The 14347-nt window shown below is 44.4% G+C and overlaps 1 protein-coding gene across 1 annotated transcript in view; it reads left to right on the top strand.

Moving 5' to 3' along the window:
* ANKFN1 (ankyrin repeat and fibronectin type III domain containing 1) overlaps nt 1-14347 on the top strand; it is a 985620-nt gene that overhangs the window by 628669 nt on the left and 342604 nt on the right. Inside the window, exon 9 of the mRNA XM_075347517.1 lies at nt 3120-3227. Coding sequence (XP_075203632.1) covers nt 3120-3227 — 108 coding nt within the window. The remainder of the gene's footprint in view (nt 1-3119; nt 3228-14347) is intronic.

Here is a 14347-nt window from a genome sequence, read left to right as displayed (position 1 = left end):
AAACATTCCTCATGGCCCCAATACATTATTACATTTACGGTACATCTTTTCTTTTGTGTTTTAAGTGTTTTTGTTTTGCTCAAAAATTCTTCTTTTCATTTGTGCTTTTCTTAAACTCCTGATCATGTTTTCACCTATTTTTTTGTTTATGGGCATGATCTTTGCTTCCCAGATGTATGTGGCTGATTAATTAATTGTAATTATTTGCAAAGTCACACAATTTTGTACGAAATGTATTCCTATTCTCCTTGGAATCTGAAATTTGTACCCAAATTTGGTGAAATTTTATTGGATCATGCAACTGTTTGCTCTAAAAAAACTAAAAAAAGAGCATTTTTTATTCTGCTCAAAATCCATGAACCATGGTAACCATTTTGAAGAATTTAGCACAAAAACAATCAATAGATTACACAAAACAAAAAAGTGAGTTAAAACATCCCACAAATAATATACAGTATATCACAAAACTGAGTACACCCCTCACATTTTATACAATTTTTTATATATTTTCGTAGGACAACGCTGACATTAGGACACTTTGATACAATGTAAAGCAGTCAGTGAACAGCTTGTATAACAGTGCATATTTGGTATCCCCTATAAATAACTTAGCACACAGTCATTAATGTCTAAACTTCTGGCAATGAAAGTGAGCACACCCCTAAGGGAAAATGGCCAAATTGTGCTCAATTAGCCCTTTTCCCTCCATGGTGACATGTGACTCATTAGTATTACAAGGCCTCAGGTGTGTGTGGGGAGCAGGTATTTTAAAGTTGGTGTTATCGCTCACACACTCTCTCATGTTGATCCCTGGAAGTTCATCTTGGCATTTCATGGCAAAGAACTCTGAGTTTCTGCAAAAAAATATTTCTCCTCTATATGAAGATAGCCTAGGCTATAAGAACATTGCCAACACCCTGATACTGAGCTGCACCATGGTGATAAAGACCACACAGCAGTTTCACAAGATAGGTTCCACTTAGAGCAGGCTTTGCCATGGTCAGTCAAAGAAGTTGAGCGCATGTGATCAGCGTCATATCCAGAGGTTATTTTTTCAAAATAGATGTATGAGTGCTGCCAACATTGCTGAAAAGGTTATAGGGGTGAGGGGTCAGCTGTCAGTGCTCAAACTATATGCTGCGCACTGTATCAAATTGGTCTGCATGGCTGTTATCCCAGAAGGAAGCCTTTTCTAAAGATGATGCACAAGAAAACCTAAAAATAGTTTGCTGAATATAAGCAGACAACGGACATGGATTACTGAAACCATGTCCTGTGGTCTGATGAGACCAAGATAAACTTATTTAGTTCAGATTATGTCAAGTGTGTGTAATGACAACCAGGTAAGGACAACGAAGACAAGTATATCTTGCCTACAGTTAAGCATGGTGGTCGGAGTGTCATGGTTTGGGGCTGCATGAGTGTTGCTAGCTGTGGGGAGCTACAGTTCTCTGAGGGAACCTTTGTGACATACTGAAGCAGAGCATGATCCCTTCCCTTCAGAAACTAGGTTGCAGGGCAGTATTCCAACATGATATCATCCCCAAATACACCTCCACGACAATCACTGCCTTGCTAAAGAAACTGAGGGTAAAGGTGCTGAACAGGACAGGCATGGCTCCAGACCTAAATATTATTGAGCCTGTGTGGGGCACCCTCAAATGTAAAGGGGATCCACTAGCTCATCATGAGAAGTGAAAGAAGATCCACTGACAACCTGTAAAGCTCTGGTGAACTCCATGCCAAGAGAGTTAAGTCAGTACTTGAAAATAATAGTGGCTACATAAAATATTGACACTTTGGGCACAATTTGGACATTTTCACTTAGGGATTTAATCTTTTTTCTTGCCAGCGGTTTTGACATTAATGGCTGTGTGTTGAGTTATTTAGAGGGCACAATAAATTTACACTGTTATATAAGCTGTACGCTGACAACTTTACATTGTATCAAAATGTCATATATTCAGTGTTGTCCCATGAAACAATATAAAAAAAAATATTTTCAAAAATGTATGGGGGGTATTATTCACTTTGTGATATACTGTATCAGGCCCAATGTCTTTGTAAACTAAAAAATCCACAAAGCTAGCTACACAGGTTTGTCATGCCTTAGGGGACATGTTATAGTTAAAAAGTACCACTCCAGCCTTTTTTTTACTTCAACGCTGGAGTGGTGCTATAAATCTAAGTCCCCTGCCACTTGTATTATACTGACCTACCAGTATCTTTATCTGTTTTCGGCTTCACTCCGGTCTGCTCCAGTGTTTCAAGGAAAGCGCAAGAGGTCACAACTCGATGTAAATCTATGAGAGCCCCGTTCTGACTGTCACAGACTTTTATTGAGTGCTTGTGGCATAACGTCTGACTTTTGGCCAGTCAGAAGTTAAGATCAAAACATGGCACCCTGGGGCCGAAGCAACTTTGAAAAAAGGTGAAAATGTAAGAGAGGGAGTATAACAGTATGCTCACACGCAGCATATAAATTGGACAAGTGCAATGCGAGAAAATCTCACATTGCACTCGGCCCCATGTAAGACAATGCTGCAGCTCAGATCAGCAATTTTTTTCTCAGCCCTAAACGGACTGAGGAAAAAAATTGCAGCATGCTGCGATTTTCTGAGAGAGCCATGTCACTTGCACACATTCGAATGAATGGGGGCGAAAGAAACTTCGCACTGCCCTTGGATGTTATCCCAGTGCAGTGCGATATACGTACAGGATGACAATGGAGAAGATGGGGGGGATTAACCCCTCCCTCTCCTCCGCAGCACCCGCCTTCAGCTTCGTAGCTGTGATTGGGTCACTGTCGCAAGACACTCGGCTCACCCTCGCAGCAGAGCCTGAGCATATCACATCCATTGCTCTCGCATCGGATGCCATACGGTAATGTGTCTGCAGCCTAAGACTAGAGTACTTAGATTTAAACCAACACTCCAGTGGGAGAAAAAAAATGCTTGAGTATTGACTGTCACTCATGCATGGAACAAATAAGTAATTGAAGGCTGAAATTGTAAAACATAAGACTAAATGTACTTTTTTATGTTTTTATATTCTTGCATCTTTCTGTCTTTCCTGACACCTCGTCTTAGTTACTAACTTTGTCTGCATTTACTTAACAGACTGGAAAGACTACGACGGACGAGAGCTCAAGCACAAGGGACAAATTGAGGCATTGGAGCGTCTACTCCAGCAAGTCCGAGCTGTTCATCAGCATTACAGCTGTCGAGGTAAGGGCGAGTTTAGAAACTGTCTTAATCTTGGCTGCTGAGGTGTCTGAAGTTACTTGTCTGTGATATTCAGACTAAAAATTAGTGTCCCGTGTGTCAGCTCTGAGAAAGCTAGCAGTCACATCGTCCAACCTAGGCTGCTCGAACTTGATTAGTCATTTTAAGATGAGAAACAGAAAAATATTCAGATTTGTTTTCTGTAAGAGTAGAATAAAGGAATAGTATGTGATATTTATAAAGATTTTATTTAGCATGTCAACATACAGTAAGTTATGTGTATTGGTATAACTTGTAACTCTTGGGCCCCATCCCCACTATTGTACACCATTTAGTTTTGATCTCATCCTGAGCTACAGAGAGATAGTTAGCTTTTTCTCAGACTCTATTTGATCAGAACTGCTGTTTTTTTCTTTTTTTGTTCTAGTACATTTAAATTATATATGAAAAAAAATGATGCAATTTTGTGAATGGATCTCTGGTGATCACAAGCAGAGGGCCCCATACAGCATTACCGTTAAAGAGCGAACCCTTAAAAACAAATTAGACACCATACTCTCATTTAAAATAATACAACACGGTGACTTGTTATAAAAAATCTAAAGTAAATTCATAGATTACCTCCAGTTTTTTCAGCAAAATGGTTGTTGGCATTATCTAATTATTTTTAAGGCATGCACAAAAATGTAGTTAACTATGCTTTTTCACTTCTAAAAAGATTGACCACTGAGCAGAGTTGAAATAGAAACTTGGCACTCAAGATCAATGTGAAAAGTGGTTTTTATTGTGAAGAACTTGTAGGACCAGCACAAGCACAGACGTTTCAGTCAAAGACCTTCATCAGTGCGTGCAGAGGGTCCTCAGAAAGTATAGTAGCATGGCAAGCTGTGTTACTGGGTATGATTCACTGCCACTTCAACCGTGGTGGACTATGTGTCATACTCAGCAATGCCGCTCGCCACACTGCTATACTTTCTGAGGACCCTCTGCTCGCACACTGATGAAGGTCTTTTGACCAAAACGTCTGTGCTTGTGCTGGTCCTAAAAGTTCTTCACAATAAAAAACACTATTCACATTGATCTTTAGTGCCAAGTTTCTACATCTACTTGAGACGGTTTTGAACCCTACTTGTGCACCACACCAGAAGTGTTGTGTGTATCAACTCACCGCTGAGCAGAAGTGTGTCCATCTGCCTCATTACAATGAATGAATCCATCAGGTGTTTTTTGTGAATCACGTATTTCAGAGAATTAGATAAACGTATGTGCACTGCATAGAGTATAGGATAAATGTAAAACTAATCAAAATGTTATATAAACAAAATGGTAAAACTAAAAAATTCAACTCAGCCCACCAAAAACAATCTCCTATCAGGTCCATCATCTGGGGGTTTCCATGTTACTGGCAGCTCAATGGCTCTGGAAAGTGACATAGCTACCGCAAACAAAATTTGGCAAATGCCGTTCTCCCAATCCACATAACACATCCCTGCTGAGACCACAGTGTATCTAAACTGCAGATATTTTTCACATACTGTATATGACTTAATTGTAGTGGGAAGAACCCACTTAACAATTTACGAGGTGCATGAATGTATTAACTCAAGTTGTGCACAATGTATGGGCACTCAACTGGTATACAGTATTTGCTATTTTCATGCTACAAAAACCAACTATAAACTTATTTTTTTAAACCACCCATGGAGACAAAGTCATCACTGTTGCGGTAAATGAATTGCCAGGGGGGTGGGTGTAATATCCAAACTGGGGTTCACTTGGGGCGATGGGGGTTAGGGGGGTTCTGGTCTTATGGCACATAAGGGCTCTGCAAATAAAGTCTGCAAACTATTCTAGAAAGTCTGCCTTCCAAAAGGTAAATAGTGCTATTTGCCTCAAGAGAACTGCCATGTTACTAAGCAATATCGTATGTCCACATATAGGCCATTGGCATATTCTGTAGAAAAACAGAAACATGATGGGGCCACTTTCACCCATTTTCCTTGTGAAAATATAAAATGTGTAGCAAAAACAACATTTTAGTGATAAAAAGTAGTTACCAGTATGTTTTATTCACTGCTCAGTAATATAAAATTCTGTAAAGCACCTCTAGATAAATTTAATATTGAGGTATCATTTATTGCACCCCTTAACAAAAGCGTATTTCTCCTATTTCTATTCTTGTTATTCCCATAAGGTACATATTGTGCACAGGCCATATTCAGAATGCTTATAAAAGTGTCCCATTTGCTTTGCGTATTCTTATTCTTGAGGACATTGTCCTACTTTATGGCACTAAGCTCATCTCTTATAGGTTGAAAATTTGCCTTCCAGTAATGTGTCTTTCTAATGCCTCTAGTATACAACTTCTTAAAGGCTAAGTAAAGACTTATCATGTTGAGCTCTTTATCACCAACGTGACATCTATTCCATACATTTCATGTATAGTCCTGCCTATTGGTTGCAATTACATAGAAGAACCCCACATTCATTGTTGGGTCCTGCACCAGTTGTGAAACGTAATTGTCTTATTACTGTCAAAAACCTGTTTCCTTTGCTGGTCCTGCAGCTTTCTAGTACCCAATTTATTTCAGGGTAGTTGAATTTCCCCTGTTACGAGGTTACCACGATGGAGAGTGGTACCCTCTTTTTCTGGTGTCAGAAGATCGCAGTGCATGGCTACCTACACATGTGCGTGGGTTACAACTGCTAGTTGAGCAGATTCTTCTTGTCCGGAGCTGCAAGGGTTAAGTAGTTTGTCTGGTCTTCTCACTCTGGATGAAAAGCTGGGTTTCAGCTGGTCTGATGTTGCCATTCACCTCTGCTATAATTACCCCCCTTTCAGCTCAGGGAGTTGCCATTGGTAGCTTTGCTATAGCTAGCCTAAGGAGTGAACTTGTGGACTGTAGACAAAGAAGTTGTTTTTGTAGTTGTAGCCGGAGATTACTGGGGTGAAAGTTGTGGGAAGTTTTCTTTTCCTTTAATGTAATTTCAGTTTGCCTAACTTGTCCATTCTCTATACTCTTTCCTGTAGTTTGGTGAGCCTTGTATGATAGTTTTTTCTTTTAGCCCTTTCTCTCTTATCCCCTCTGTGTCTTGAACCTAGAGCGGATCTAGACAGGGTTGTGTTCATGGAAAAAAAGGAATAGGAACGTGATCGCTGCAGGCTATAAAATAACTCATTTAGAGACATGAGGGAACTCAGGGCTCCTTAGGTTAAGTATTAGGGGGTTGTCTGTCCCTATCCTACCCTGGTGGCAGTGTATCCTATCTCCCATCTCACCACTCGCCGACCTTGGTGGAGCACGATAACCAGGAACTGCCCTTGAGTGGTACCTGTTGCCTACCATTAGATAAGTACATCCTCACCATCAGAGGCTCTGGTGAAGACTGGGTAGGCACTTAGTCACACTGCTCTCAGGGTAAGAAAAAAAGTGTTTTCAGCTCACCTAGTATAAAGTTGTCGCAGGACTTCAGCAGGAGAACATGCGGTCCACTGAACAGGCAAGTCCAGAGTTAGAATTAGAAGCAATGAGTAGAAGGGAAGGACCCAGCACTGATTTACGTAAAAATAAAATCCAAGGCTTTATTAGGTCATCTTAAAAACATTATTAGGGTAAACGATCTATAATATGCGCCCAAGCCTGAAACTTGATGTGTTTCGGACTGTAAAATAAAAACAAAGTCCTTAATCATAAGTCCTTATGATTAAGGACTTTGTTTTTATTTTATGGTCCGAAATGCGTAAAGTTTCAGGCTTGGGCGCATATTATGGAGCCTTTACCCTAATAATGTTTTTAAGATGACCTAATAAATAGTGATGAGCGAGTACTAAAAAGCTCGGGTGCTCGAGGCTCGGGCCGAGCATCCCAAGATACTCGTGTACTCGGCCCGAGCACCGAGCCCAATGTTATCCTATGGGAGACCCGAGTATTTTTATGAAATGACCCCCGGCAGCATGTAGAAACCCTAAAAATGTCACAAAAGTCTCAGAAGAGTGCTCAAATGACATGGCAACAGCATGGGGAAGACCCCTTAAAGCATTTATCACTCAAAAGTCACAGCTGTGAACAATTTTGTCCACGTTTTACGCCATTTTTACGGACTCACCAGAAAACATTCAAAATGACACCAAAATGAATGTTCATGGCGGAAATGTTAAGGGTACATACCCAATAGTGAGATAGAGCTGGTGTATGTTACTTTTTGAGATTAATACATGAAAGATTTTATGTAAAACATTGTGTGGCACTCCGATGTCCCTGAGAAGAGACGTACATGAAGGCCTCTTGAGTCTAATGTGCCCATTTTGAGGAAGTGAGTCTTTGTAGTATTTTCCTTTGCCAGGGCAGTCCAAAATTGTGAGGTTCACCAATGCCCCTGCATACAGACGTGCATGAGGGCCTGTAAACCTGAAGTGCCCATTGTAAGGAAGTGGGTCTATTGTAGTATAGCCCTTTGGCAGGGCAGCCAAAAATTGAGAGGCTCCACGTTGTCCCTGGATAGAGACGTGCATGAGGGCCTGTAAACCTGAAGTGCCCATTGTAAGGAAGTGGGTCTATTGTAGTATAGCCCTTAGGCAGGGCAGCCAAAAATTGGGAGGCTCCACATTGTCCCTGGATAGAGACGTGCATGAGGGCCTGTAAACCTGAAGTGTCCATTGTCAGGAAGTTGGTCTATTGTAGTATAGCCCTTAGGCAGGGCAGCCAAAAATTGGGAGGCTCCACATTGTCCCTGGATAGAGACGTGCATGAGGGCCTGTAAACCTGAAGTGCCCATTGTAAGGAAGTGGGTCTATTGTAGTATAGCCCTTAGGCAGGGCAGCCAAAAATTGGGAGGCTCCACATTGTCCCTGGATAGAGATGTGCATGAGGGCCTATAAACCTGAAGTGTCCATTGTCAGGAAGTGGGTCTATTGTAGTTTAGCCCTTAGGCAGGGCAGCCAAAAATTGGGAGGCTCCACATTGTCCCTGGATAGAGACGTGCATGAGGGCCTCAAAACATTGTTCCCATTGCAAAGGAGCAGGTCTCCTGTCGTTGTAATGTCCATTCTGAAAGAATGGGCGAAAAAATTTACCACTGGGGGTATACCTGAAACAAAGGCCTAACTATTGTAACGGTCATCATGGTGGCGCATGAGGAGAAGGAGGAGCAGTCCAGCGATTATCCAAAGTCCAGAAGTGTGTACCCATGGGTGAGTGGAGGTACATGGCAAATTCCTGTGACAAACTTTAAATTCCGCTCTCATTTGCTGGTGGTGTGGTGAAGTCTGGCCCAATCCAACCCTTGTTCATCTTGATCAGAGTCAGCCTGTCAGCATTTTCAGTTGACAGGCGGGTGCGTTTATCTGTAATGATTCCACCTGCGGCACTATAAACACGCTCTGACAAAACGCTAGTGGCAGGGCAGGCCAGGACTTCCAAGGCGTAGAGAGCCAATTCATGCCACGTGTCCACCTTGGATACCCAATAATTGTAAGGCACAGAGGAATGTCGGAGTACAGTTGTTCGATCTGCAAGGTACTCCTTGAGCATCTGGGCAAACTTAGGATTTCTTGTGGCACTACCCCGCACCTCAGGGGCTGTGGTACGTGAGGGGCTGAGAAAACTGTCCCACATCTTAAAGACTGTTCCCCTGCCTCTGGCGGATTGGACTTGTGCCTCTCTCGGCTGTACGCCTTGGTTGTCCACTGATTCCTGACCTATGCCGCTAGCGTTTTGTGAGGGGAATGCTTTGCCTTCTTCCGTGACTATGGCCTTCCGGAACTGCTGCATTTTGGCTGACCTCTCCGCCTCGGGAATAAGAGACATAAAGTTCTCCTTGTAGCGTGGGTCTAACAGTGTTACCAACCAGTAATGATTGTCGGCCAAGATGTTCTTAACGCGAGGGTCACGAGACAGGCAGCTTACCATAAAGTCAGCCATGTGCGCCAGACTCTTAACAGCCAGTACTTCAGTATCCTGACCAACACGATGACTGAACATGCTGTCCTCCTCCTCCTCCTCCTCCTCCTCCTCATCTACCCTGTCCTCTGGCCAGCCACGCTGAACCGAGGATATGACTGGTGTGCATGTCATATCCTCAATTTGGCCGGAGAGTTGCTCCATGTCTTCATCCTCCTCCTCGTTATAGTCCTCCACTGCACGTTGTGATGAGACAAGGCTGGGCTGTGTGTTATCACCCACACCCACTACTGTTTCTTGCTCCAACTCATCGCGCTCCGCCTGCAATGCATCATGTTTGTTTTTGAGCAGAGACCGTTTTAGAAGGCAGAGAAGCGGTATGGTGACGCTAACAATGGCGTCATCACCACTCACCATCTTGGTGGAGTCCTCAAAGTTTTGGAGGATGGTACATAGGTCGGACATCCATCTCCACTCCTCAGGTGTTAGGTGTGGAGTTTGACCCATTTCCCAACGGCTTAGGTGATGCAGGTACTCAACAACTGCCCTCTTCTGCTCACATATCCTGACCAACATGTGCAGAGTTGAATTCCAACGCGTGGGAACATCACACACCAGTCTGTGAGCCGGAAGATGCAAACGGCGCTGAAAGCCGGCAAGGCCGGCTGAAGCAGTAGGTGACTTTCGAAAATGTGCAGACAGGCGGCGAACTTTTACCAGCAGATCAGACAGCTCTGGGTATGACTTTAGAAACCGCTGAACCACGAGGTTGAGCACATGGGCCACGCATGGAACATGTGTCAGCTGGCCTCGCCTCAAAGCCGCCACCAGGTTCCGGCCATTGTCACACACGACTTTTGTTGGCTTTAGGTTCAGAGGTGTGAGCCAGTGATCTGCCTGCTGTTTCAGAGCTGTCCACACCTCTTCTGCATTGTGGGGTTTGTCACCTATGCAGATTAGCTTCAGCACAGCCTGTTGCCGCTTCGCCGAGGCAGTGCTGCAGTGCTTCCAGCTTGGGACTGGTGGGGAGGGTAAAGTGGATGAGGATGCGCAGGAGGAGGAGGAGGCTGAAGAGCATGACATTCCGGAGCTGTAGAGTGCGGGTGAAACCCTGGCTGAGGTAGGGCCTGCAAACCTTGGTGTGGGAAGGGCGTGTTCCATCCCTCGCTCAGACTGGGTCCCAGCTTCCACAATATTAACCCAGTGTGCCGTCAACGAGATGTAGCGGCCTTGCCCACAAGCACTTGTCCACGTGTCTGTGGTTAGGTGGACTTTGGGTGAAACAGCGTTGTTCAGGGCACGTGTGATGTTTTGTGACACGTGGTTATGCAACGCGGGAACGGCACACCGAGAGAAATAGTGGCGGCTGGGGACCGAAAACGTGGGACAGCTGCCGCCATCAGGTCGCGGAATGCTTCTGTCTTCACCAGCCTAAAAGGCAACATTTCCAGCGCAAGCAGTCGCGAAATGTTAGCATTTAGAACTGTGGCATGTGGGGCGTTGGCAGTGTATTTGCGCCTGCGTTCAAAGGTTTGCTGAATGGATAACTGAACGCTGCGCTGGGACAAGGACGTGCTTGATGATGGTGTTATTTCTGCGTAAGCAACTGCAGGTGCAGGACCGGAGGAGGCTTGTTCACAGGCAGCATGGACAGGGGATTGGCTCGCATGCACAACAAGCGAAGACGTAGCAGTGACATCAGCAAGCACTGCTCCTCGACTCTGTTGTACTTCCCACAAAGTCGGGTGCTTGGCTGACATGTGCCTGATCATGCTGGTGGTGGTCAGGCTGCTAGTTTTGGTACCCCTGCTGATGCTGGCACGGCAGGTGTTGCAAATGGCCTTTTTAAAATCATCTGGAGCCAACTTAAAAAACTGCCAGACTTAGAAGACCTAACATTTGTACAGGCACCTTGTGTCGTGTTGTTGTTCCGGGGAACGGTTGCCTGACTTCTGCCTGGAGCCACCACCCTGCTTCTTACTGCCTGTTGGGATGCTACGCCTCCCTCCCCCTGTGCACTGCTGTCCTCGCTCTGCATATCCTCCTGCAAGGTTGGGTCAGTTACTGGATCATCCACCACGTCGTCTTCCTCTTCCGCACCCTGCTCCTCCTCCTGACTTCCTGACAATTGTGTCTCATCATCGTCCACCCCTTGTTGAGACACGTTGCCAACTTCGTTAGAACGTGGCTGCTCAAATATTTGGGCATCTGTACATACGATCTCCTCATGACCCACTTCAACATGAGCTGGCGAGAGGCCAGAATGTGCGATTGGAAACGTGAACAGCTCTGCCGAGTGTCCAAGTGTGGGATCAGTAATGTCCGAGGACGTGTACTCAGCCTTGTGGTAGGAAGGAGGATCAGGTTCTAAAATGTGCGGTGCAGTATCATGGCTACTGACACTTGACCGTGTGGAAGACAGAGTGTTTGTGGTGGTGCCAATCTGACTGGAAGCATTATCCGCTATCCAACTAACAACCTGTTGACACTGGTCTTGGTTCAAGAGCGGTGTACTGCTGCGGTCCCCAAGAATTTGGCACAGGACGTGCGAGCGACTAGATGTGGCCCTTTGTTGTGGCGAAATTAGAGCTTGCCCACGACCTCGGCCTCTGCCTGCACCACCATCACGTCCACTTCCTTGTTCGTTGCCAACGCCCTTGCGCATTTTGCAATGCTGTGCTGACGTGTATTCACTAGACTTGTGCGTTATATCACAAGTGCACCTGTACGCTGCCACCGACAGGCACACACGTGCGGTTTTTAAATGCAAGCACGGACGCACTAAGAACCTAACAGGTTTTTAAGAGCGACAATTACTGAGAAGTCTGACACTATCAGACACTGCTGACTGACGTGTATTATACACTAGACTTGTGCGTTATATAATAGTTTGTGCAAAACGTGCACCTGTACGCTGCCACAGACAGGCACACACGTGCGGTTTTTAAATGCAAGCACGGACGCACTAAGAACCTAACAGGTTTTTAAGAGCGACAATTACTGAGAAGTCTGACACTATCAGACACTGCTGACTGACGTGTATTATTCACTAACAATAAGGAATAACGTTTGGAACACCATTCTAAGTCTGAACTGGGTGCAAAAACCTAAAAAAACATCACTATGGGGAGATAAGGTATGCACACCAGTGACTATGTAAGGGGAATACATGGAATAGCAGAAACTGCTGTGTGAATACTGACTTGAAAAATCCAATAGCTATATGTAAGAGTGAAAATGTGAAAAATGGAATCTGCATTACTGCCATGAACATATGAATCAAGAGAAATTTAGCTACTGAATTGATCAATGCAATAGAGCCCCAACACTACGCCAAAGTATTTCTCTACGTTGGGGTCCCTAGCTTGTGTGTGTCCTCTCATGCAGTTAAAAAACTTACCGTGTATGGGAAGCTGAGACCCAGGCTATTTATGCGTATGATATGGATTGGCAATAGGTGTGGTTGGGGAGGGTTCACAAACGAAAAACTACTAACAATAAGGAATATCGTTTGGAACACCATTCTAAGTCTGAACTGGGTGCAAAAACCTAAAAAAACATCACTATGGGGAGATAAGGTATGCACACCAGTGACTATGTAAGGGGAATACATGAAATAGCAGAAACTGCTGTGTGAATACTGACTTGAAAAATCCAATAGCTATATGTAAGAGTGAAAATGTGAAAAATGGAATCTGCATTACTGCCATGAACATATGAATCAAGAGAAATTTAGCTACTGAATTGATCAATGCAATAGAGCCCCAACACTACGCCAAAGTATTTCTCTACGTTGGGGTCCCTAGCTTGTGTGTGTCCTCTCATGCAGTTAAAAAACTTACCGTGTATGGGAAGCTGAGACCCAGGCTATTTATGCGTATGATATGGATTGGCAATAGGTGTGGTTGGGGAGGGTTCACAAACGAAAAACTACTAACAATAAGGAATAACGTTTGGAACACCATTCTAAGTCTGAACTGGGTGCAAAAACCTAAAAAAACATCACTATGGGGAGATAAGGTATGCACACCAGTGACTATGTAAGGGGAATACATGAAATAGCAGAAACTGCTGTGTGAATACTGACTTGAAAAATCCAATAGCTATATGTAAGAGTGAAAATGTGAAAAATGGAATCTGCATTACTGCCATGAACATATGAATCAAGAGAAATTTAGCTACTGAATTGATCAATGCAATAGAGCCCCAACACTACGCCAAAGTATTTCTCTACGTTGGGGTCCCTAGCTTGTGTGTGTCCTCTCATGCAGTTAAAAAACTTACCGTGTATGGGAAGCTGAGACCCAGGCTATTTATGCGTATGATATGGATTGGCAATAGGTGTGGTTGGGGAGGGTTCACAAACGAAAAACTACTAACAATAAGGAATAACGTTTGGAACACCATTCTAAGTCTGAACTGGGTGCAAAAACCTAAAAAAACAACACTGTTTTAGACTGTGTACACCAGCCCCAGATATGATGAAGGCTGGTATATGGTCACCACTAGGAATGGCTATATACCCTGCCTGCCTGCCTGTATACTGCTACAATAGTCCTGACAAGGACTCTTTTGGTCACTAGCCTGTATTCCGACCTGGCTATACCCTGCCTGTATACAGCAACAATAGTCCTGAGAAGGACTTCTGGTCACACTGTTTGCAGCCCTGCTACGGAAATAACTATAAAGGGCCGCAAACCTTTCCCTGAAGCAGCAACACTCTCCCTGCACTGACTGTCTGGATGGCTGTGTGCAGAGCACAGCGCGCCCGCCGGTATAAAGGCTCGGTCACACTGTGCAGGCCGGCCAATCACTGCAATTCCACAACTAACAGGGCTGTGGCATTGCAGTGGTCTGCCAGCCAATCCCTGCATGAGGGCTGGCTCTCAAAAGAGCGCCAACATGCAGGGATGAAGACCACGAGTACAGCACGAGTATCGCGAGATTACTCGGTCCCCGCCGAGTAGCCCGAGTACAGTGATACTCGTGCGAGTACCGAGTAGTAACAAGCATACTCGCTCATCACTACTAATAAAGCCTTGGATTTTATTTTTACGTGCATCACTGCTGTGTCCTTCCCTTCTCCTCTCAGGGTAAGCCTGTTTTGGGGAACAGTGGGTCTCCCCCTCCATAATAATGACTTCTCCTTGATTTTCTGCCTGATTTATTTACTTTATGAGGCCCATTCCTTAAAGTGGTTTTCCAATGAACAAAGTTAAGGCT

This window comes from Anomaloglossus baeobatrachus, chromosome 5 (assembly GCF_048569485.1).
Source record: "Anomaloglossus baeobatrachus isolate aAnoBae1 chromosome 5, aAnoBae1.hap1, whole genome shotgun sequence".
In the NCBI taxonomy this organism is placed as follows: domain Eukaryota; kingdom Metazoa; phylum Chordata; class Amphibia; order Anura; family Aromobatidae; genus Anomaloglossus; species Anomaloglossus baeobatrachus.
The sequence above is the reverse complement of the archived record's forward strand: the minus strand, read 5'-3'. Positions and strand labels throughout refer to the sequence as shown.